Genomic DNA, 24,049 nt, shown 5'->3' with positions numbered 1-24,049 from the left:
CCTGCTGAGCCAGAAGAGGAGCCTACAACCAAGTCCAGTCTGCGTAATATGTGGCTAAAAGCACTGAGAGCATCATATCTCGTGGCGAACCATATTGATAAACCTACGAAACATTTCACGATTGGAGAAAAACTCATTATCCCTGTGACCAAGGATATTTGCCGTCAAGTTTTAGGAAAGGCCTTCTTTAAAAAAAAAAAAAAAAGGTTGATTCAGCTTCTATGGTGAGTTACATTTTCCCTGCACTTAATGTTCGTTTTTTGCCCAGTCGTGTTATTTTATATTTACTGTATTTTTTGTGCCACACATTGCCGGTCCGTGACACAAGACAAGCCACATCCGAGGCGCGATTATTGATAGTTGAAAACTTTACCCAATATCACCAGGATAGTGAATGTTATTATGATGGTCTCCCTTTATGTGAGGGACACAACACCATCTCGTGGTCAAACGTATGATTGCAGCACAGAAACACTAAAAAAAAAAAAAAAAAAAAAAAAAAAAACGCTTGTAATGATCTAAGCTATGAGAACTTGCCATTTGAAATCCATAAATAATATACAGCGTGTCAGTCATTTTTTTTGGTCTGTTCCCATGTTATTGCTTGAGTTGAAACCAACTAGGAACTTATTTGTGTCTCTTGTTTCTGGGCCGGAAGCGGAAGCAGTGCCGAGTGAGCAGAGCAAAATGTCGAGTCAAGAGAAGTCTGTGCAGGAGTTTGTAGCTGTGACTGATGTTGACGAGGACAGGGCCCGCTTCTTCTTGGAGTCCGCTGGTTGGAATTTGGAGGTACGATTTTTACCCATATAGGTTCAGTGTTGCGATGATCTGTGAGATGTTAACAACGACTGCTACCTGCTTAGCTGAGTGGCTAATGTTAGCATGTGTTGCCGGTCATTTATGCAAGTCACTCGCTGACAATAGCCGCGAATCTTTTGCTGTCATTTTCGCCGCGGCTGTTGAAAAGTAAATCGTAAGTAAAGATGCATTCCACACGGACTCACAAAATGATATATTTTATATAGTTACTCAGTAAAAGTTTGCACTGTTTTCCTTTGCGGGTAGCTGGAGTTGGCCTGCAACGCTACTGACAAATTCATCGTTATTTTGATTGTTTGATGACGGTATTTAAAGTTCACGTGATGTCACAAAGCTGCGGTTGTCGTGCACACGTTCGCACATCCAAAGCTTTTTTTTATTCTGTGACTTGTATTCCTCTCTGAGAGAGTCCTTTAATGTATGATTTGTTCGAACTATTCAAGTTTGTGCGGCTACTTGTTGCTAGGCAGAGTTCGAGCTCAATTTCAATCATACCTGCTTCATAGGCAAATCAAAACTTCTGTGGCCTCTATATCATCAATCAAGACGCATTAAAATAGCATCTTTCAACAGCCAAATGCAGCGCAAGGTGCTTCACAAAGTAAAACAAACACATTATTAGTAATAATAAAAACAAAAACAAACAAACAAACAAAAAATCAATATAAAACATAGAAGAGAGAAATCAATCAATCAATACGATCAGACAATACCGAAGTGTACAACGCTAGCTTGAAAAAAATAGTTTTTAGCTGTGACTTAAGAGTACATCACTGAGCCCACGAGTTTTAAGTGAGTATAAAGGGTGTTCCACAACCTGGGGCCGAGCACTGCAAATGAGCGGTCACCAAAAAATTTGTTTCTGGATTTTGGAATGTTCAGGGTGGTATAAAATGCAGCATATAGCATGAGATCGGAGTTTGAAGAGGACAGGACACGTTGACAGGAACAAGGAAGTCACGCTGCCACATCCAAAAACACCTGTAAAAGGCTTATGAACGGCACAAAATCTTTTTTTTTTTTTTTTGGTCTGCACCTGACTCACTTGATTTTGAGTACAGTGTTTGCTAGTACCCAGACAAAATCTGCCTCTAATGAATTCAGAAGGAAATGTGTTGTCTTAGTTTTTTTGGTGTGAAAGTTCCCCAACATAACAGTTTTTAAAATAACGCTGTTAGTTATGCTATCTGTGCAACTTGTCACTCACACATTGGGCCAGTGTTAGGGCTTATTTAAATCTGTTTACATGTTTGCCCCTCACATTGCAAATGCGTTTAGAAATGGACTCATTGGCTGCCATTTACAATAATAGACGTTCAATTAGGGGTGTGACAATATATCGAAATGGTGATATATTGTGATACTTTGTATCCCAAAAGTTTATCGATATGCTTCTGCCAAGAATTGAAATATTGTTTTACAAAGGTGTCAATGTCTAAAAAAAATAAAAATAAAAATGAAACAACAAGTTGCTACCAAAATCTTCCACCATAATAGTGTCTCATTTAACTCTAAGGCTGCATTGACAGTGCTTAATGCCCAATCCATTTAGACTGGGAACGTTCGTTCATTCGAAACCAGAGCGTTCAGTCATTATGTCCGATTTTCAGGGCATTTACAGGTCACTTGCTGTTCATTTTAGGGCATTTACAGGTCATTTCCTGTTGAGTTTGACTCACTGCCTATTCATTTGGGTGATTCCCAGGTCACTTCCATTTCTGTAACTCAAAATAAATAGGAAGTGACCCATAAAAAAACCCCAAATCAACAGGAAGTAACTGAAAATCAACAGGTAAATGACCTTAAATGGCCCAAAATTATCTCATTGATTGGCTGCCACGGACAGCCATAGGCATTCAATCCGTTTGAAGTGGGAGGGATGGCAGCAAATGAGCATTCGTTCATTCGCTGCCACCCTCCCAGTTCAAATGGATTAGATGTGTACTAATGATAAACTCATTCCAATTCACAACAGAAGCTTTTCCGTTTTTCTGTCTATGAGTTGTTTGTAGAATATCCTAGAATGATTTTCTGACCAATGTATCGATAATCGTTGTATCGCGATATCGTCAGATCATCGTTATTGTGAGCTTTGTATCGCAAATCGTATCGTATCGTGAGGTACCAAGAGGTTGCCACTCCTACGTTCAATTCATTTAAGATGTGAGGGCTGACTTCGAATCCTCATCTTTCTGTGCCATAGACATCCAGTCCATTTTGACTGGGAAGTCTGACAGCGATTATTCACTGCCAGCCTCTTCCAGTTAAAACGGTTTGGGTGGCTCATCACAAATGGCAGCCAATGAGTTAAACTGTTGTTCATCTAAGACATATTTTTATGGAGACGGCAACCAAAAATGTTGCCATGGCATTCGACGCTTTACCTGAAACCATTCACAACTTTTGATGATTAATGTGATTCTCTTACTGTGTTGAATCAATAAAACCACAACATAACCATTGAGAGTGCTCTTTTTTCGCTTCTTTTTGTGTCGAGGTTATGTTGGGAATATCTTTTTCACGCTACCACACAAAGACTAAACTTTTATTGTGTCATATTTGATTAAGGTATTGCTTTTCAGTCCAGTAATATCTTGTATACCTTAGAATTGATTATTTTCATATTGTGTTATTTTCACTGGCTACCATCGACTGTGATCGACGAACAAGATTTCCTCTAAAACCGAACTGTTTTTACATTGACCACTGAAACTAAGGAAACAGTTCAAAAACCTGTCTGTTTCGTTATACAGTATATTCAAAAAATGAATTCATTGACTGCCAGTGTTGCCTGTAAATTCCAGCCAACCAAGTTCAAATGGATTTGAAATTTTTTCGCTTCTAGGGGTGGTCCATCAATGGCAGAGGATGAATTAAAAATGAGGAATATTTTAAAAAGAATTTCAGCCGATTAATGTGTGATTGGCCCCGATTTCTGGTCACGTAATGTGATTGGGATAACCAATACTACTCACTACTAATGATTACTATCCCTCCTGCTTTGTTACAGCTTGCACTTGGTAGTTTCTATGAAGATGGAGCTGATGATGACATTGTATCATTGCCTCAACCTGACGGAGGCTCCTCAGTGTCCAGATCCACTGGCCCAAGGTTACATTACCACACTCTCTTTGGAACATACAGGGGTTGGACAAAATAATGGAAACACCTAACTGTTTGGATAATAATCATTGAACATAATTGTTAAAGAATGGAATGAGGAACATTCTAATGAAGTTGAGAACTTCGTATGGACAATCCCCAGACCTCAACATGATTGAGCATTTATGGTCAGTTTCAGAGATTCAATTAAGACTTCGATTTCCACGGCCATCGTCTCTAAAAAGAGTTAGAGGGTATTCTAACTGAAAAATGTCTTAAAATTCCTTTGGAAACAATTCACAAGTTTTCTGAATCAATAACTCTGATAAATGAGGCGGTAATTGCAGCAAAAGGCGAACCTCCACCATATTAAATTAGTTTTTTTTTTTAAGTGTTTCCATTATTTTGTCCAACCTTTGAGATTCGGTTATGTGTCATCATAATGGTAGTATAACAAAAAAAATCTAGCATTATGTACAAATGGGAGACATGAAGTACAGGCCCAAAGTTTGGACACACCTCCATCGTGTGTTATCTATTTTTTCATAAGTATTTACAACTTATGTTGTAGATTCTCACTGAAGGTATCAAAACTATGAATGAACTTGTGGAATTATGGACATAGCAAAAAAGGGGAAATAACTGATTCTAGTTTCTTAAAAGTAGCCACACTTTGATTACTTTTTTGCACACTCTTAGCATTCTCTAGATGAGCTTGAACTGCTAGTCACCTGAAATGGTTTTCACGTCACAGGTATGCCTTTATTATCAGGATTAATCAGGGGAATTTCTTGCTTTATCAATGAGATTGGGACCATCATTTGTGTTCCATTGAAAGAGTTGTGTCCAAACAGTGTTGTTTTTGGCAGCTATTTTAAAAATTTCTTAGTTTTTTGGACGAAAATACTTATTAGTCTCACTCATATTTTAGTCATTTCAAAATCTGTTCGTCTATCTCTAGTTTTAGTTGACGAAATGTCATACAATTTTTGTCTAGTTTTAGTCGACAGTTACTCAAAATGTTTTCATCTGTAAAATTCAAAAGTTTTCTTCAAAAAATAAAGCACAAGCTCATATTGAAGCGTCTACAAGGATGCCAACTTTGTGATGATAATACACGCTCAGCAGGAAAAGCAGTACATTCATTTCAACAAAATCCACCTAGAAGTCACGAGCTGTATGTTAAAAAAATAGTTGTCTGAGCGTTTTAAGAGGATGCTCGCTGCGTGAAAGTTGATGCTTACGCGACTAGGGCTGTCAAAGGATTAGAATTTTTAATCGAGTTAATTACAGCTGAAAAATTAATTAATCGTAATTAATCGCAATTCAAACCATCTATAAAATATGCCATATTTTTCTGTAAATTATTGTTGGAATGAAAAGATAAGACACAAGACGGATATATACATTCAACATACGGCACATAAGTACTGTATTTGTTTATTATAACAATAAATCAACAAGATGGCATTAACATTATTAACATTCTCTTAAAGCGATCCATGGATAGAAAAACTTGTAGTTCTTAAAAGATAAATGTTAGTACAAGTTATAGAAATTTTATATTAAAACCCCTCTTAATGTTTTCGTTTTATCGAAATTTGTAAAATTTTCAATCAAAAAATAAACTAGTAGCTCGCCATTGTTGATGTCATTACACCATGCTCACTCCCCAAACCCATAAAATCATATGGACCCAAGCGCCAGCTGAGGGCGCCAAACAACAAAAAACAGGTAACAAGTAACAAGCGGACATTACACTGCTGTCATTTTAATCTGAGCGGGGCATGTGCGTTAATTGCGTCAAATATTTTAACGTGATTAATTTAAAAAATTAATTACCGCCCGTTAACGCGATAATTTTGACGGTCATCAACGCGACGAGTTACGTTTAGTGTATGATGATGACTGCGTACAGACCTTTAAGGGCTAAAGTAACACTGCATATTCTCTCTTGCCAAACACGAAAACTAATCCTACCATGTTTCCAAACTAGCAAGATGGAGTGCAGCCTAGCTTGATACACATTCTGAACTCCAATGAGAAGAGTGAAGGAGAGGCACAGCACATCTCACATGAGTGACACAATCCAAACACTGCTACGATGCAAGCCGACGTACTCCAAGTACAAGATGAAAATGCCACGCATTGTGAACATATAACAGAAACGATGTCACATTTTTGTCTCGCGTGGTCTTTCCAGATGAAAACGTCATTTATCTCGTTATGTTCTAGTCTCCCAAGCCACGTTTTTAGCTCGTAACGTCATCGTCATGAAAAAATTGTACGTTGACGAAGTATTTTCGTTATTGTCATTGGTGACAAAAACAACCCTTGTGTCTAGTCCTTTGGCCTGTACTGTAAATGCATGACTGCTCAAACGTCAGTGTAAACAAAGTTAAATCAGTTATATGGGCTACATGAATGCTCAGAAACACAGTCATAAGAGTTGGATACAAGCATTTCATTGGAGTTACGTGAGGATACGTGAACTTGGAGTGTAAATCAAGCCTTTGATTGTACAGATGCACATAGTCTCCCAGTAGCCCAATCCTAACGACCCCTTGTTTCTCCTTATTGCCAGCTCTCAGCATAGAGTGACATCATTCAGCGATTTGATGCACGAGGCAGAAGAAGAGAGTGATGAAGAGGAAGGTCAGAGGTCAGTCATTTGAGGATGCATGATAAATTTTGTGTTAACTTAGACTCCAAACACTTAAAACAGGAGGAGTAATGAGGCAAATTAAAAAGAGAATTTCTCTAAACATACATGTGAATGCCTAAAATGCAGGAATAAACTAATTTACATTTTCAAGATGTACCCAAATGAAAAATTTTGCCTAAAACCCAAAACAAAATATGACAAAACTGAGGCCGAAAACTGAAACCAATTATTGTTCAAAATAATTTTTATATTCATATAAAAACGCAGTGATGCCAAGTATTATACAGATTTGTATTTCTTAAAATTCTTAATTAGAAGTGGGAACCTCAGGGCACATCACGATACGATACGCGATACAAGGCTCACGATGACGATTATCTCACAATATCGTGATACAGAGATTATCGATTGGTTTGAAATTTGATATATGATATTCAGCTCGTGTTGCAAAATATCTCGATATATCGCTGCATCGAGATATTGTCACACTTTGTTTATTGATTCCATGTGGTACAAGCAAATGAGGTTACAGCATTTGAGCCTTTTTTATATCAAACAAAACAACCAAACCGAAAAAAAAGAAAGCACCAACAACTACTACAACAAAAACACACAACAACCCCCCCCCCCCCCCCCGCCCCCCCATACCCATGGCACATATCTCCAAAACCATATATTTTTATCGTTCCCCTTCAAAGGGGAGAAGAACACCGACCAAGAAACAAATATGTACATATATAGAATAAATTTTCCAGGCATAGATTAAAAATCCACATCAAAATGACAATCTCTGCTTCTAACATATGACAAAAAAGGGTTGCAAGGGTTCTCAAAGGACCCAAATGATCCACAGAATGTTAATTTTCTCCAATTTCAGAAAATACAGCATCTCCTTGATCCAATAGCCATGCGTAGGTGTGACTGAAGATTTCCATCGCAAAAGAGTTAGCCTCCTAGCCAACAAGGTTGAAAATGCAATGAGGTCCCTCTTCAGAAGATGTAAAGAACGTGCAGATGGCGCTACACCAAACAAAGCACTCAAGGCATTTGCAACAATATCTACCTCTGTGATCTTTGATAAAACAGCAAAAATTTCGGCCCAATATGAAGTTAATGAAGTCCATGACCAGAACATGTGAACATAATCAGCTGGAGCCTGTTTACATCAATCGCAAGTGGAGGAAACTATCAAATAATTTGGTCAGCCAATCTTTGGTATGTTGAGCCCTGTGTGTAGAATCATACACTAAGTAAAGCTGTGTTTTGCACAAATTGAAGATTTGTCTGTCCTACGTACAACTTCTCTCCAGAGCTCTTCATATATACTCATTCCCAAATTCGACTCCCAAACCGTCTTCAGGGTGTTTAAGGTGGAATCTGAACTCATTCATTCATTCATTTTTCATGTCGCTTTTTCCTCATGAGGGTTGCGGAGGTGCTGGAGCCTATCCCAGCTAACTGCTGGCAGTAAGCAGGGGACACCCTGAACTGGTTGCCAGCCAGTCGCAGGGCACAAGGAGACATACAACCCTTCACGCACACACTCATACCTACGGACAATTTAGAGTCTGAACTGATTTTGTAAATTTTTGAATAGACTAGTTATTGCACCCTTTAACAATGGCAAAGGTATTAAAAAGGTTTCTAAAGCAGAGACTGCAGGGAGGTCACACTCTTATTCTTAATGCATAGAATCACACAAATGTTTGGTAATATTTGGTAATGACATGTCAATAATGCACATGAAATAAGATTAAACACATACCGTAATTTCCGGACTACAAGCCGCTACTTTTTTCTCTCATTTTGGGTGCTGCGGCGTGTGCAATGATGCGGCCAATTTGTGTATTTTTCTGAAGGCCGCCAGGGGCGCTCGAGCATGGAATGTGGGAGTGAGACACGTGGAATATATGTGTCGAGGAAGACGCTAGTTTGCACTACTACCGGTAGTTTAAAGAGCATACGACACCAGAAAAAAAGTCTTAAATGGCATTATTATGTGAATTAGAATCATATTTTGAGACGATTCGACCATATACAACAATTTAGCAAAGCGCAGATGACGAGAAATTAGTCTTTTAATCTGCCGGTTAGCCACGCCTACAATTATAGGGCTTTAGCGTCCCCAACAGGTGGATGACGTCAGCGGTAGACTAGGCTCATCGGTTTTACTATTCAGCCCATTGAGGGGGAATTGTTCAGAACGAGGAAAACGAGACCAAGAGAGCTGCAAAATGTCATTGTTTCAGTCTCTCTACTCCCAATATTTTTACAGGATATTCTTTTTATCCAAGTATTTTCCCCAATAGCTATATAAATGGCTTGAGAAGGACCAGTCAGCCCGTCGAGGGGGAACTATTCACAATGAGGAAAACGCGACGAAGAGAGTGGCAAAATGTCATTGTTTCTGTCTCTTTACTTCAATATTTTTACAGGATATTCTTTTTATCCAAGTATTTTTCCCCAATAGCTATATAAATGGCTTGAGAAGGACCAGTCAGCCCGTCGAGGGGGAACTATTCACAATGAGGAAAACGCGACGAAGAGAGCGGCAAAATGTCATTGTTTCTGTCTCTTTACTTCAATATTTTTACAGGATATTCTTTTTACCCAAGTACTTTCCCCAATTGCTAAATAAATGGCATGGTCATGACAAATAACTTGTGCTAAATGGAATATAAAATAATAAAAATCCATTTATTCAAGACGACATGGCAAAATTACTCCATAATGGTCAAAACAGTCGACTTTACCTTTACTGTCACACCTGCCGAACGATATTTTATGACAGCTAAATCGGACATATGTCATTTCCCTTCCCCGGCTTCGGAGAATGTAAACAGGCCAGAAGGAGTGACAGCTAGCCGACATGCTAACCCGAACCGAGGGATGTTTCAAAGTCTTCGAAGTGGAAAATCACACATAACTAGCCTGGATTATTTGACATGACGACCCGGTTGTCGAGTTTCTTTGCGGATCGGCAAACCGCCCGGCGGAGAGCAATTTACAGTTCGTTCCCTGGAGGAGGGTGGCTGGAATTGTTGTGTAGCTAACGTGCTAACAGCTAACTGCTAATGAGCGTGAGGATAGCTTTTTACATGCCTATCAATGATCAAACGTAAGTAGTCCTTTATTTAAAGGAATTTTATAGTGTTTACTTTGTAATCACTGTATTCGTATTTGACATAATACAAAACAAGATGTTTACTCACTTCCTTGTAAGTCCAATGGTCCCACAGTAAATATCCACGGTGAATGGGAACCTTTTGAAACTCCAAAAAGGCGCATACGCCTCTCCCGCATACAGAATGATTTTTCTGCAGCCGTTTGGCTGGCGTGATGCAAAAAATAAAAGTATTAATCCGCAAAATCAGCTGAATCCTTCCTCCTCATACACAACAGTACACTCACTGTAGCGTGAAGAGGACGTCTTCTACCGTACACGTCACAGCGCCCTCCTCCTCAATGCGAGACCGAAGCCGGAAGTCACTCATTTTCCTGGCGCGGGATTCAAAAAACTAAATAAATATAGTGATCGCTTCCACACACATCCAAGCGGTCCATATCATTCAGGAGCATAAAATACCGCGTGTATTATGAAATAAACATGCTTTTTCGTGTCACAAGCACTTTAACTTTGTGCGTTGTGCATGAATAGAGGTGGCGAACCCTCGTCTTTGTGCATGAGTAGAATTGGCAGACCTGCATTATGGAAAATGCTAGAAGAAATTAAATTGGCCATCCGAGTTGTATGGGACGCTTTGATGACGAGCGGCGAGAGAACGTTTGCCAAGACTCCCCGCCTGTGAAGCGCTGTGAAAGAGTCCGCCATCACCAACGGGCTTTGAGGGGCCAGTCTGCTGCAAGGAGGACAGCACAGGCTGGGAGTGAATATGCCTCATTATGGGAGACATTGAAGGCGACGCGAAGGACAGACTGAGTAGGTGCGTGCGTGGCGAAGTGCATCTGTATGGGGAGAGATTTGTCTCAAAAATATTCTCACAAATACATCCGCGATTCACACATATTTTTTGTAGATGCACAAATATATCCAAGATTTTCACATGTATTTTCGAGATCCACAAATATATTCGTGAGTTTCACATGTGTTTTTGTAATCCACAAATATATCCGTGAGTTTTACGTGTTTTTTTTATGTTGTGCGTGCACTCATCATGAATTATTGTTTGCAAACATTCGAATTGTATTTGTGAATCGGCGGCCGCGTGCATTTCTTTTTGAGACAAACATAACAAGAAACGTTCAAATTTTCACACACAAGCGCATTCGCGATTCACACGTTTTTCAAATTCACAAATACGTCCGCAAATCTCACAAATACATTAGTCATTTTCACATGTGTTTTTCAGATCCACAAATACGTCCGCGTTTTCCACATGTAATTTTCAAATCCACAGGTGCGTGCGTGGCGAAGTGCATCTGTATGGGGAGAGATTTGTCTCAAAAATATTCTCACAAATACATCCGCGATTCACACATATTTTTTGTAGATGCACAAATATATCCAAGATTTTCACATGTATTTTCGAGATCCACAAATATATTCGTGAGTTTCACATGTGTTTTTGTAATCCACAAATATATCCGCAAATTTCACGTGTTTTTTTAATGATGTGCGTGCAATTATCATGACTTGACATTTTTTAAGTATTCAATTTTGCTTGTGACTTGTTGGAGCTGTGTTTTTTAACAGCGAACACGCGCATTTATTTTTGAGACAAACGTCACTCGATGCCTGACCAAGATTTTCTCACACACAACAAGCCGACAATTTTCACGTGTCTCAAAACACCTCCGTTTCCATCCGATAGGTGGCACTATAAAGCGCATAGACTAGTCTATAAAGGTATGATTCCCAAACTTCAAGAACTATCAAGGCGGTCCGTGTACCTTTTGGCCGTTTGTTTTTCCTTCTGTATCTATATCCTTCAAAATTTGTTTTCCTACAAGTTCGCTTTTAAGATGAGCCTTGACCCGGAAAAAGTTCTTCTTCAACAAGGCATCGTCTTCCGGGTCATGGCTTATTGAATTCTTTACAAAAACAAATGTTTATTCTTGGACAATAAGATGCAGAAGAAAATCATTTTTGTGTCACAACTTTTTAATTGCAACGGGCACCTGAAGTCTTACGCGGAGTTTTTTTTATTATTTTCAGTTACCAGTTAGACCTCAGCAATATGCTATTGTTTATGATGCGATTCCTTCAGGATTCATTATGCTGTGCAGAAATGTAACCATGCCATTTCAAACTGTGTCTCCTCCAAATATACTAAATTCAAGTGTGGGTAAATTATGTTAACTACATTACAAAAATTCGAATAGATACACTCGATCTCTATTTCAGAATGAGATTAGATCCACACCATATCTTAAGTCTTTTTGGAATCAATATGTTGGACATATCATTTGGTCTAAGGTATGGACTATCCCCAATATGTTTCCGTTGACAAGTAAGGTCAAAGAAGTCGCTTTCAAAATTATCCATCAAGCGGGACATTGAGACAAACTTTTATTTTTCTGTGGAAATCATCCAGAGACAGTTCAGCACCTTTTTTGTTCCTGCTCTTTTTCCAATAAGTTTTGGAAAGAACTTTGCAAGTTCATCATCAGGAACCTACATGTGGACTTCAAACTCAAATGGGAAAATGTCATTTTTTGTTTCTGTAAGAATCGCAAGAATGAGTGTTTTTATTATTAATCTTCTCATTTTGCTATCGAAATTCTACCTCCACAATTTTATATTTGGCAAGATTTTTTAAAAATCTCACTTTCATAACGAGAGTGTGTGCTACATAAATCTGTTTTTCTTTTTTTTTTTTTTAATCAAATAATTCACTTTCATAATGAGAGTGTGTGCTACATAAATCTTTTTTTTTTTTTTTTTTAAATCAAATAATTCACTTTCATAATGAGAGTGTGTGCTACATAAATCTGTTTTTTTTTTTTTTTTTAATCTAAAAAGCGGAAAACAATATTTGTGAAAAACTTTGTGAATAATTGATTACAGCATTATTCATTGTTTTTTTTTTTCTCTGATTTGTAATTTTTGAAATGTTTATGCCCCCTGCCATATTTGTGTTTGTTTTGTTTTGTTTTTGGTTTGTATTCTTGATTCTTCATCTTTTTGGTTTTTTTTTTTTGTTTGTTTGTTTTTTGAAAGATGGATTAAGGCTCGTTTCCGTTATTGAATTAGCGGTTTTTAATTGGGAAACGGGAGATGATTCATTTCTCTTTTTTTGTTTTTGTTAACACACATAAAAATTGGTCTTGTTTTCCAATATTAGAAGGAAAAACGAATGGCCAACTGTCCCAAAACACCTGTTTATCTGTTGCCCGGTGTTATGTCACCCGCTAGGTTTCAGTATGTGATCTCTTTTGATGGGTACTTTTGACCTTTCTATGCGCTCAATACTGCCACCTATCGGGTGGAAAAGGAGGTGTTTTGAGACACGTGAAAATTGTCGGCTTGTTGTGTGTGAGAAAATCTTGGTCAGACATCGAGTGACGTTTGTCTCAAAAATAAATGCGCGTGTTCGCTGTTAAAAAACACAGCTCCAACAAGTCACAAGCAAAATTGAATACTTAAAAAATGTCAAGTCATGATAATTGCACGCACATCATTAAAAAAAACACGTGAAATTTGCGGAAGTATGTGTGGATTTGAAAATTACATGTGGAAAACAGGGACGTATTTGTGGATCTGAAAAACATGTGAAAATGACTAATGTATTTGTGAGAATCGCGGACGTATTTGTGAATTTGAAAAACGTGTGAATCGCGAATGCGCTTGTGTGTGAAAATTTTAACGTTTCTTGTTATGTTTGTCTCAAAAAGAAATGTACGCGGCCGCCGATTCACAAATACAATTCGAATGTTTGCAAACAATAATTCATGATGAGTGCACGCACAACATAAAAAAAACACGTAAAACTCACGGATATATTTGTGGATTACAAAAACACATGTGAAACTCACGAATATATTTGTGTGAATCGCGGATGTATTTGTGAGAATATTTTTGAGACAAATCTCTCTCCATACATCTGAGCGTCTTCATATCCGACACTGAGGGTGAAGACTTTCATGGTTTGAATGCACAGGAGGAAGATGAAGATTGCTAACAAAGACTTTTACGTTTTTATTAACGAGCACAATTAGTGCTGCACCGCCATGCTGATGCTATGCAACTTCCGTGCCGCTGCTATATAACTGCCGTGTTTGCCGGCGCTGTTTGGAACGAAAAGTTAAGGTGTGTTATTAAACGTTTGAAAACTGTATTTCTTTGTCAATGTCTCATTTTACTAAGTGTGCACACGCGGCTTATAGGCAGGAGAGGCTTATGTATGTACAAATGGTTTTTCCTTTAAAAATGTACTGGGTGAGGCTTGTAATCAGGGGCGCCCAATAGTCCAGAAATTACGGTAATTAAATGTGTAACTCTATGGCGTAAAAAGTAGAGCTGGGACGATCCGCTTTTGTCGCAATCCGATCCATATACAGATATCTGTGTGGTGATCCGATCCGTATTGCGATACTGCTACTATGGAAACATATTACCTTTTAAAATGTACAAAAACACAGAGGCATGTATCTCCATTTAAACTCGATGCCATTGTACATTTTTTTATATACATAGAAAAGTGCTGAACTGTTGCAACAACTGTTCCTGTGCAAAATGAAACAAAAACTATTTAAAACACTTCACATTTATACCGCGTCCCGATCCAATACCGAATAAAATTGTAAAAGAAAAAAGTTTTAAACATGTTCCTGTCCCATTGAATTATTTTTATACAAGAATAACGTAGAAAAATACTTGTCTTTATGAAATGCTTCATTGAGTCAGTCCACTCAAATCTGCTCATGCTGCTTACTTACACACAATGAATTGCCACTCACACTAGCGCAAGTGTTTAAACAAGCGCAACGATGCGCCATCTTTTAAGTATAGCTCTCCCACGCTTCTCTGGCAACATCAAAGCCTCAACAGCTGTCATTCATCGTTAAATTTGACAAGCAATCTGGAGCGCACTGCCGACCAAGAAAAGCAGCAGGATGGAGAGTGATCGGACCTGGACATCTCTAGTTTGTTGGATTGTGGCTGGTGCTGCGTTGGCGCTGCACATTAGAAGGATCTAAAATATCGATACTCATAAAAAAGCATCGATACTCGGATTGTGACATAAAGGATTGGGATATATCGCCAGAAGATTTTTTTTTTTTACAAGTTCCAGGTTTTAATGATTGTATAACATTGCTTGTCAGTAAAAAACAACATGCAGGCGCGTGTGATTTTAGCAGTGTACGTGCAATCAACAAATACTTTGATAACTCTCTGCACGATTTTCAGGACATACATAAAAAAAACAGCAGTATGGGAAGTTGTTGGTGCTCAGAAAAGACCGGACATTTTTAAATGCCCTCCAAATTCAAGGCCAATCAGAGACAAACGATGACGCACAACCAGTGGACAATGCGTGATGCTGTTGGTTGCCACTCCAGTCGCATCGCGCCCCATATGTTGGCTTTCACTCAACGGCGATGATTTTTGCATTTCGCCATTGCTCGTAGCCTCCCGTGTGTTTTGCCCCTAAAGGCTGCTAGCTGCACCAAGCCAGCACGTGCATGCTACAAAAGGTTTTGCTTTCTTCAAAGCATCTTCTGTTTTCGGTAGTGATTTCCAATGAAAAATGTTTATGACCGAAACCACATTTTTAGTCACATTTTGGTTGAAAATTGTTGGCCAATGAATTGTATCTAAGAAATATGTATAAGAAATTAAACAAATTGGTCCTCGTTATCAGTGAACTATCTCGTTTTTCTTTTGTATTCAGAACTGCTCTTTAAACAAACAAACAAACAAATAAAAAATAGTATGCACAAATAGTAGAATATATTGTAAAATAGTTTATTGGCAAAACTGCTTCCCTAAAGAAAAAAATTGAGTCTTGTGGACAAATTAAGCCTTTAGTTAGCTAATATATCCACCTTGGTATGCCTCCCTCTAGGTTCTTTGCAGGGGGATCAGAGCGCAGTGGGCAGCAAATAGTAGGGCCTCCTAAAAAGAAGAGTCCTAATGATGTTGTCGAAGATCTATTCAAAGGGGCCAGAGAACACGGAGCTGTGCCTTTGGAGCGCAGTGGGAAGGGGGCAGGAGAATCCAGCAGAGCCAAAGTAAATGAAGAAAACAAGAATTCCACACTACTTAAAATGTCTTGTTTTGATATTTTTGGTTGCATTTTTTCTCAGGCCTTCGATGGAGGCGGTTACAGGCTGGGAGCAGCTACCGAGGAGGAGTCAACATATGTTTCTGCTGGGAGACGCGATCCCAATGCTTTACAGGATGTGAGTAGGACCAACAGTGATTTTTTTTTTATTTAGTTTTTATTTTAGTTTTATTCTAATAGCCCAGTCAGTAGTTCAGAACTGCCTTGTGTGCGTGCACACAATAAGCACTAGGAGGCAGCACTTTCCAAGTGGAATAACCAACATTTTCTTGATGTCATTTTTTTTTTTTTTAACGGTAGATGGTTGATTTAACCTATATTTTGCCATGTAAAGAGCATATGCTTGTGAGTGTGTGTTTCTTGACTGTGACAAGATTTGTGGTCGTTTGTGAGTGTTCTGTTTTGAGAGTTGAATAAGCCAAATTGATTAAAATTTTCATTAGTGCTTGAATGGTGACTTCCATTTTATATTAGCATTAAAGGGACTATACAGAATTTTTAGAGTTAATTTAAAATACTGTCTATTCCATGCATGCTCCATTAATGCCTTGATGATCACGCAGAGCCCTGACATTAACTGAGTGACTGTGTCCCAAAAAGCCCTTTTTCGGACATTCAATAGAGAGGGTTCAGATCAACCATTCTGGGTGAACACGCGGCAGCAGCTATGTGTCCACTTGGCAAATCTCTTTTCTATCCCACTTTTCTAACCCACTTAAGACCACCAGTGTTGTTAATCTTAATTTGAAAAAGTAATTGGCTACAGTTACAAATTACTTCTCCCAAAAAGTAATTGAGGTAGTAACTCACTTACCTCAATATAAGAGTCAGTAGTTACTTGGCAAAGTAACTGACGTTACTTTTCATGTTCTACATGCTATTACATTATCCATTCTATAATGTCTTTCACATCAAATATGTTTATAACAATTGACTGAACGTTCTTTTTCATTAAAAAAAAAAAAACAAACAAAAAAAAACAGGTCACTTTTTATGTTTTTTATTTATTTATTTATTTTTATTTTTTATTTCACCTATATGAGGGTGTAATGGTATACAAACTTTAACATTCAAATGCTGTGAGAAAAAAAGCCTTTGTGTTTTTCCTGTCGTACTGAAGCCGCACCGAACAGTGACCCTTGTTTAGAGGTACTTACTGAACCGTGACTTGTGTGTACCATCACACCCCTAATATAAATACCCCTAATATATAAATATAAATATATATATAAATATTTTTGTGAGGCTCTGAATGTATGGTCCCTCTCCTACATTTGCTGTAGTTGTTTTGATTTAAAAAAAAAAAATCACAGACTGTTTGGATAGCTCATGTAAGAAAAATTCAGGTCAAGTGATTCTTTTTGGTAATAAAAAACAAAAATTATTATATTGTCTCTCTTCAAGGACAACACCCATTTGGTGATGATAATGCATACTCAACAGGGAAACGGTCTACTTTTTTCAATTAATTCTACCCACCTGAACGCCACAAACTGTATGTTTAAAAAAAAAAAAAGTTGCCTGAGAGTTTAGGATGACGCTCACCACACTAAATGCTCATGCTCACCAGAACGTGAATGCTATATGCTAACTCTCCGAGCCACCAAGCATCGCGTTTGCAAAGGTATCACAACCCCCTTCCCTCATCCGCCCTCCCGCTCTGCTCTCTCCGTGTCTCCCGTATCATTCGCGTGCCTTTACATCCTCAGTAACGGTAACGGCGTTACAAAGATGGGAAAAGTAATCAATTGGATTACTCACTACTGACAAGAATAATGCCATTCGTAACGCCGTTATCAAGAACACTGCTTACTACTAAAAGTAAACAATCACATTTGCTGTTTTTACGTTTCTGGAACTAATCTGATGGGGCAAACGCTCATTACTTTATTTCTGCTCGTACAATCGTGTGCCATGCACAAGCTTAACACAGGTTGCAGTTACGCTTTATGCCGGAGGTGGCAGTGGCGAGTTAAAAAAAAAAAAAAAGTGACAAACACTGTGTAGTCCCTTTAAGATAGCAGTTATTCGAAGTATATTTTATAATTCTAAGTTATCATAATTAAGCTAATAATTAAGTTAAAGCTCCACCCTAGTTAAAAGTAATTGATCATTTGTTTTCATTACTTCCTAACTGTACTTTTTTTGCATGTTAGGTGCATGTGGTACTGAAACTCTGGAAGACCGGTTTTAGTCTGGATGATGGCGAACTCCGAAACTACAATGATCCTGGCAACGCTCACTTCCTTGAGGCAATCCGCAGAGGGTTATTATCAACTTTGTTGACATTTTGGTTCAAGTCTATACAGTGCCTATGACTGACTTTGATGTCATACCATAGGGAGATTCCTTTAGAGCTGAGGCAACGTTCTCGGGGCGGCCAGGTAAACCTGGACATGGAAGACCACAGGGACGAGGACTTCAGCAAACCCAAAATAGCTTTCAGAGCCTTTGGAGGGGAGGGACAAAAACTAGGAAGGTGAGCTGCATCTGTTGTTTCATTTACTCATATTGAAAATTGTTATTTATTAATGACAAAACTAGTGAAATAATTTATTACCGGTATATGCTAATTAATAATGAATATGTTTGAATTTATTTTGGTGTGTATGGTTTTATGCACTCATATTTTCCTCTCCCAGTGCCGCTCCAGAATTGGTTTCAGCCCCTGCCACCTCTCAGCAGGACCAGGCTGCGAACGAAGCCCAAGCCAGTGCCTCTGTGAGCCTGGACACCTCCCAGCCTATCACGAACATTCAGATTCGACTGGCAGATGGCGGCAGGTTGATTCAAAAATTCAACCACACCCACAGGTATCAATGAAATCATAAACGGCTTTCGCTTCTTGGGTAGTCAAAAGTGATTGCTACCTAACCCTGAAGACATCAGATCTACTTGTTCTGATGTTAGCGGGCCTTTTCTGCACCCACCAGGGTGTCTGACCTGCGGCAGTTTGTGGTGACGGCCCGGCCAACCATGGCCGCCAGAGCGTTCGTTCTGATGACCACCTTCCCGAACAAAGAGCTGGCGGACGAGAGCCAGACGCTGCTTCAGGCCAACCTCCTCAATGCTGTCATTGTACAGCAGCTACAATGAGGGCTGTAGCGAAGACATCCGCCCAAAACCCTGGCGGTCACCTTTCTGACCCTTGAAACCTGCTGCCCCTCCCATTCCTGAGGAGGATGAGACACAGACTTTTGTTTGGACCTCTAATTTCTCGTTTTTGTTTTGTAAAATTAATTATTCCTGGCATTGATGTGTCATCCACGCTGACAGCAGAAGAGGATATGTTGCCGATTTTCCAGTTTTGACATCTCCATGGTAAAGTAGCAGAGTTCAGTCTTTTAGTTCTATACTATGGGAAGGCCTCTATTGTGGTTGCCATTGCTTATCTGGAGTAAACTGACAAATATCTTTAGCCTCACAAATCCAGGACTCCCAAGCCAGCACACCTATAAGTCCCTTTTTCTCCAAATTGGTAATGACCCGTCCCCATTCCCCTCTTCTTTTAATTTACAGTGTATCAAGATTCCTCCAGCGAGACTGCGGGTTTTTGTGTGTTATCACCAATAGTTGTTTTATTAATACATCCTGAGTATTTGAGTAACAACAGAACATAATCTGGATATTAAACACTGGGTAGTAGCTGTGAAGGGTGGACATCTATGCATCCCGGGGCAACATGGGAATATGTTCGGACCTCTGAGAAAAAATATCCATTTTTATGCTCTGTGTATCAAGATGCGAGGGTCTTGTGTTTTCCCACATTGTTGGGAAATACCTGGAGATATCTGGAAATTTTCATTGTGATTATAGAAATAAATGCCATACTGTATTTTGGATCCACCTCGATATGTCTGTCTGGAAAATGTTAATACCACAGGGAAATGTGCAACTTCCTGCTTGACTGCCTGACAGTGCTGCTGCTTTAAGGCAAACACATCTACAACTGGTTTTATATTTGTTTATAAAGCTTTCAAGCCTTGAACCACTTTTGCATTTCCATCTTTTGGAAAGTTGGTGGGATAGGCTGATTGTTTCTCTAAAAGTAGTTTTTTTACAGCTTAATCCAAATCTTTAAACAACTTTTAGTTGGTTTGAAAGGAATCATTGAGAACAGGTAATTTGTGCTAATGGGAACTGAAACCCTTCTTGCTGTCAACGGTAAAATAAGTTAACCTTTTCATTTTTTCGTTTAACATACTATAAGGATGATATTGCATGTATTACATTATATTGTTTTGCAAGCTGCACAGGACAAACTCCATTAGAGAGGGTAATGGTGATTGAAGAAAAAAGTTGGACTTTCTCTTCATGAAGGTTCTTTTAAGGCTGCGTTCAAACTGCAGGCATATCTGATCCCAATCAGATTCCTCCACAAATCTGATATTCAGAGCTGACTGTTAACACTATTTTCAGCTCAGATCTGGGCCTGTTCAGACTAGGCCACATTATTAACACACCTGACAGGTGGAAGGCGTCAGGCAGCATTGAATGACGTCACGACAGTCAAAACCCATCTGGGCTGTTCAGACTGCTTCTTGTCCATATCTGACATGAAACTACCTCCCTCCAGCATGTAGCTTCAATCTGTCTCGCAAAAATCAGATTTCTGTGCTTTGTTCCAGTTTCAATTTGGCTGGGCTAAAAATCAGATTTTGGCTGCCAGTCTGAACAAGGCCTAATTCTCTTAATGAACAGGAAAGGGCACAATATCCAGAAACAAAGTCAACAATCACCTAAGATAAATACATTCATTAAGAAAAGACCAATTGAAAGCTGGCCAGCCAGGACTGAATTCCCCTGAGTGCTCAGGTGCCTTTGAGAAGATTCAGCCCAACCTTTCAACGCATAAAGTTTTTGTTATTCCAAATACGAGTTGGAGGGCCCCCATGTTAACCCATGAAGTGGCTCACAAGAAATGGAAATTTACTAGCAGCTACGCTAAGTTATCTGCTTTACCTTTGCTTCAGAGAAGCTGAGAGTTGCACTCTTTAAAAAAAAAAAAAAAAAAAAAAGACTAGAAATTAATATATCAAGTAAAATGAACAAATATATAAGAATACCTATTTTGTGCTCAGTACCAAAAGTGCTATTTCTATTTGAAGTGAAATGTGTCTCATCACATCTCTTGAGGGTTCTATAATTACCTAAGTTATCCACAATTCACAGCATATCTCTTTATCCTTCAGATGTGAATATTTACCTGTAGTATGTATATGTAGGATATGTACTAGTATATGTATACTTCAAGTAATCTATCAATGTACAGCAAGTGTTATACACCTTTCCCCACGCACATTTCACAATTTCTTTTGTCCTTGTCTGAATGGCCTGGCCCATCCAACCACTTTAATAATCAATGTGGTCTAATGGCAGTAATGGAGTTGCTTTTTAAAAGGAAAAAAAGGGGTCTGCTTTAATAATTCTCTGAGTAGGTAGTCTCCAAGTTTTTTTCACCTGACACCCTTGTTGAAGTTGCTATTTTTATTTTCCACTTCGTCTTCCACTCCTAAAATGCCCGTGTTTGCCAAAGTACTTGGTGGTTTTAGTTGTTTATAAATGTCTTTATAGTGTAGCTAATGCATTTGTTTGCAACTGTTGTAGTTTGTCAAAACTGGGTTAGTGTTTTAACCTCCTCCCACTACAACAAAAGTGCCTCTATGCTTTAAGATGATGTAACATGGCCTCATTTGTGCTGCATTTGCTCACTTTTTGCTTCAGAAAGATCATCCGAAAGCCTCTGAATTTCCTTTTTTTCTTCAATTTACGTAATACACACAGCATCATATCCTGTGGGGGGTCCTCAGCTTTCAGGATAAACAAAGAAACCTTGAAATTAAACATGAAACAGGATATTGTAACTGATGAGCCACTGGTTGCGAATGTAAACGCCCACCATGAAGCTCAAGAGACGTCATGTGTAGGCAACAAACCTTTCTAATTTTGAGTTCCATCAGGCTCCTTGCCTGATACCTTGATGGAGGTTGGGTATGTCCCTAAAAATGTCTTTAATCTACATACATTGTCATTTTTAAAGGCATATCACAGCGAGGCATAAGTCACTGGTCCAATTTAGCAGTCTGAATAGTGCTAATGTTTAATCCACTGGTATCAATTGTCCAATAATCAAAGTCATTCCCAACTATTATAGTCTACTATGGCACAAGAGTATGCTGTGAGGGATCACGTTGTCCAATTAAGTGAAATTGGTATGAAATCTATTGCCAATTTATTATGGATAGGCTACGGTATCTTATTTCATTAATCACTTTGTTGATTGCATGCGGACCTGCGGGGAGTGAGAAATCACCTAATGTACACCTGCTTATCTCTATATTGCCAAATATGATAATGCATTTCTGGACCGTATTGCAGCATAAAAAAAAAACAAAAAAAACCTTTGTTTAAAACCTTATTGTCTTCAATCTCACTTTATTTTTGTTTTACTAAGAGAACTGCATGTAATGCTTAATGTGTCATTTATGAAAATGAGCAAATTTATACAGTCATGTGGAAAAATTAGGACACTCCATTAAATATTCAGTTCTTTATTAAGAAATGATCACGTTAATGTCTGATCTATTTTTCCTTTATCTCTGGGAAAGAAAGGGATTTAATTGAAGTTAAACGACAAAATTTAACATTGTTTTACTCATTAAACCAAATTTATCAACATGCATATTCTAACTGAGGAAAATGTTAGGACACCCTACCACCTAATAGCTAGTGTTACCCCCTTTGGCTGAAATAACTTCAGTGAGATGCTTTTTGTAGACATGTAGCAGTCTTTGAGATTGGTCTAAAGAAAGTTTGCCCCACTCCTCAATGCAGAATACTTTGAACAGTGAGTGAAGTGAGTGTAAATACCATTGTGAGATCAAAGGCCCTTCAGAAAGAAGATTGTAGACGCTCATGAGTCTGGTAAGGGATTTCAAAAGATCTCAAAAGAATATAAAATCAGCCATTCCACTGTCTGGAAAACAGTCTACAAGTGGAGGACGTTCAAAACAACTGCCAACATGCCCAGGTCTGGCCGCCAAAGCAAGTTCACCCCGAGAGCAGGCCGCAAGATGCTAAAAGAAGTCTCCCAAAAACCCTAAAATGTCATCACGGCACCTACAGCAGGGTCTTGCTACTGTTGATGTGAAAATTCATGCCTTTACAATCAGAAAGAGACTTGACAAGTTTAATCTTCATGTGAGGTGTGCAAGGATGAAACTTTAGCTCTCCAAGAACAACATGAACAACAAGGCCAGACTGAAGTTTGCCAGGGTGAATGTAGACAAAGACCAGGACTTCTGGAATAATGTTCTTTGGACAGATGAATCAAAAATTTAATTATTTGGACACCAGAACAGAGGAAATATCTGGCGTAAACCCAATACAGTTTCCCAAGAAAAGAAGCTCATAGCAACTGTGAAGCATGGAGGTGGAAGTCTCATGATTTGGGGATGCTTTGCTAAAGCAGGACCTGGCCAGCTCACCATCTTAGAATCCACCATGAATTCTTTCGTGCATCAGAGGGTGCTTGAGGAACATGTGCGCTCATTTGTGAAAAAATTAAAGCTGAGGTGAAACTGGACCCAGGAAAATGACAATGACACAAAACATACCAGTAAATCCACCAAGGACTGGCTGAAAAGGACGAAAGTCCTGGAATGGCCGAGTCAAAGCCCAGATTTTAATCCCATTGAGATACTGTGGGGTGACTTGAAACGGGCTGTACATGCAAGAAACCCCTCAAATATCTTACAGCTGAAAGTATTCTGCGTTGAGGAGTGGGGCAAACTTTCTTCAGACCGACGTCAAAGACTGGTAGATGGCTACAAAAAGCGTCTCACTGAACTTATTTCAGCCAAAGGGGATAACACTAGCTATTAGGTCGTAGGGTGTCCTAACTTTTTCCTCAGTTAGAATATGCATTGTTGTTATATTTAAATATATATATATATGTATACACATCCTTAAATACAATATTTCTATTATATTTTAGGACCACATACAGCTTTAAAATTTTAAAACAATCTGAATTTTCTACTCATTATTTCTGGGGTCTGTTAACACGTTCGCCTCACAATTCTGAGAATGTTGGTTCAACCCTGGCTTCCGGCCTGCCTGTGAGGAGTTGGCATGTTCCCCCCGTGTCTACAAGGGTTCTCACTGGGTAGTCCGGCTTCATCCCTCATGCCAAAAACACGCATAGCAGGCTGAT

At 38.8% G+C, this 24,049-nt stretch overlaps 1 protein-coding gene across 1 annotated transcript; it reads left to right on the top strand.

The window, feature by feature from the left end:
• Positions 1–658: 658 nt before the first annotated feature.
• Positions 659–19,686, top strand: nsfl1c (NSFL1 (p97) cofactor (p47)). The gene is made up of 9 exons (XM_057830524.1): positions 659–789; positions 3,830–3,930; positions 6,506–6,583; positions 15,616–15,781; positions 15,857–15,952; positions 17,991–18,100; positions 18,176–18,313; positions 18,477–18,647; positions 18,768–19,686. Exons 1-9 carry the CDS (start codon positions 688–690, stop codon positions 18,928–18,930), a joined length of 1,125 nt encoding a protein of 374 aa, XP_057686507.1. The 5' UTR covers positions 659–687; the 3' UTR covers positions 18,931–19,686.
• Positions 19,687–24,049: the final 4,363 nt, after the last annotated feature.

Source organism: Corythoichthys intestinalis, chromosome 2, assembly GCF_030265065.1.
Source record: "Corythoichthys intestinalis isolate RoL2023-P3 chromosome 2, ASM3026506v1, whole genome shotgun sequence".
Taxonomy (NCBI): Eukaryota; Metazoa; Chordata; class Actinopteri; order Syngnathiformes; family Syngnathidae; genus Corythoichthys; species Corythoichthys intestinalis.
The sequence above is the reverse complement of the archived record's forward strand: the minus strand, read 5'-3'. Positions and strand labels throughout refer to the sequence as shown.

Bases quoted from the DNA above. Each gene is read 5' to 3' on its own strand.
- nsfl1c (XM_057830524.1), top strand. From the start codon at position 688: ATGTCGAGTCAAGAGAAGTCTGTGCAGGAGTTTGTAGCTGTGACTGAT. The intron at 15,953-17,990 runs GTGAGTAGGACC...TTTGCATGTTAG, and splicing joins ATCCCAATGCTTTACAGGAT to GTGCATGTGGTACTGAAACT. The intron at 18,101-18,175 runs GTTATTATCAAC...GTCATACCATAG, and splicing joins CTTGAGGCAATCCGCAGAGG to GGAGATTCCTTTAGAGCTGA.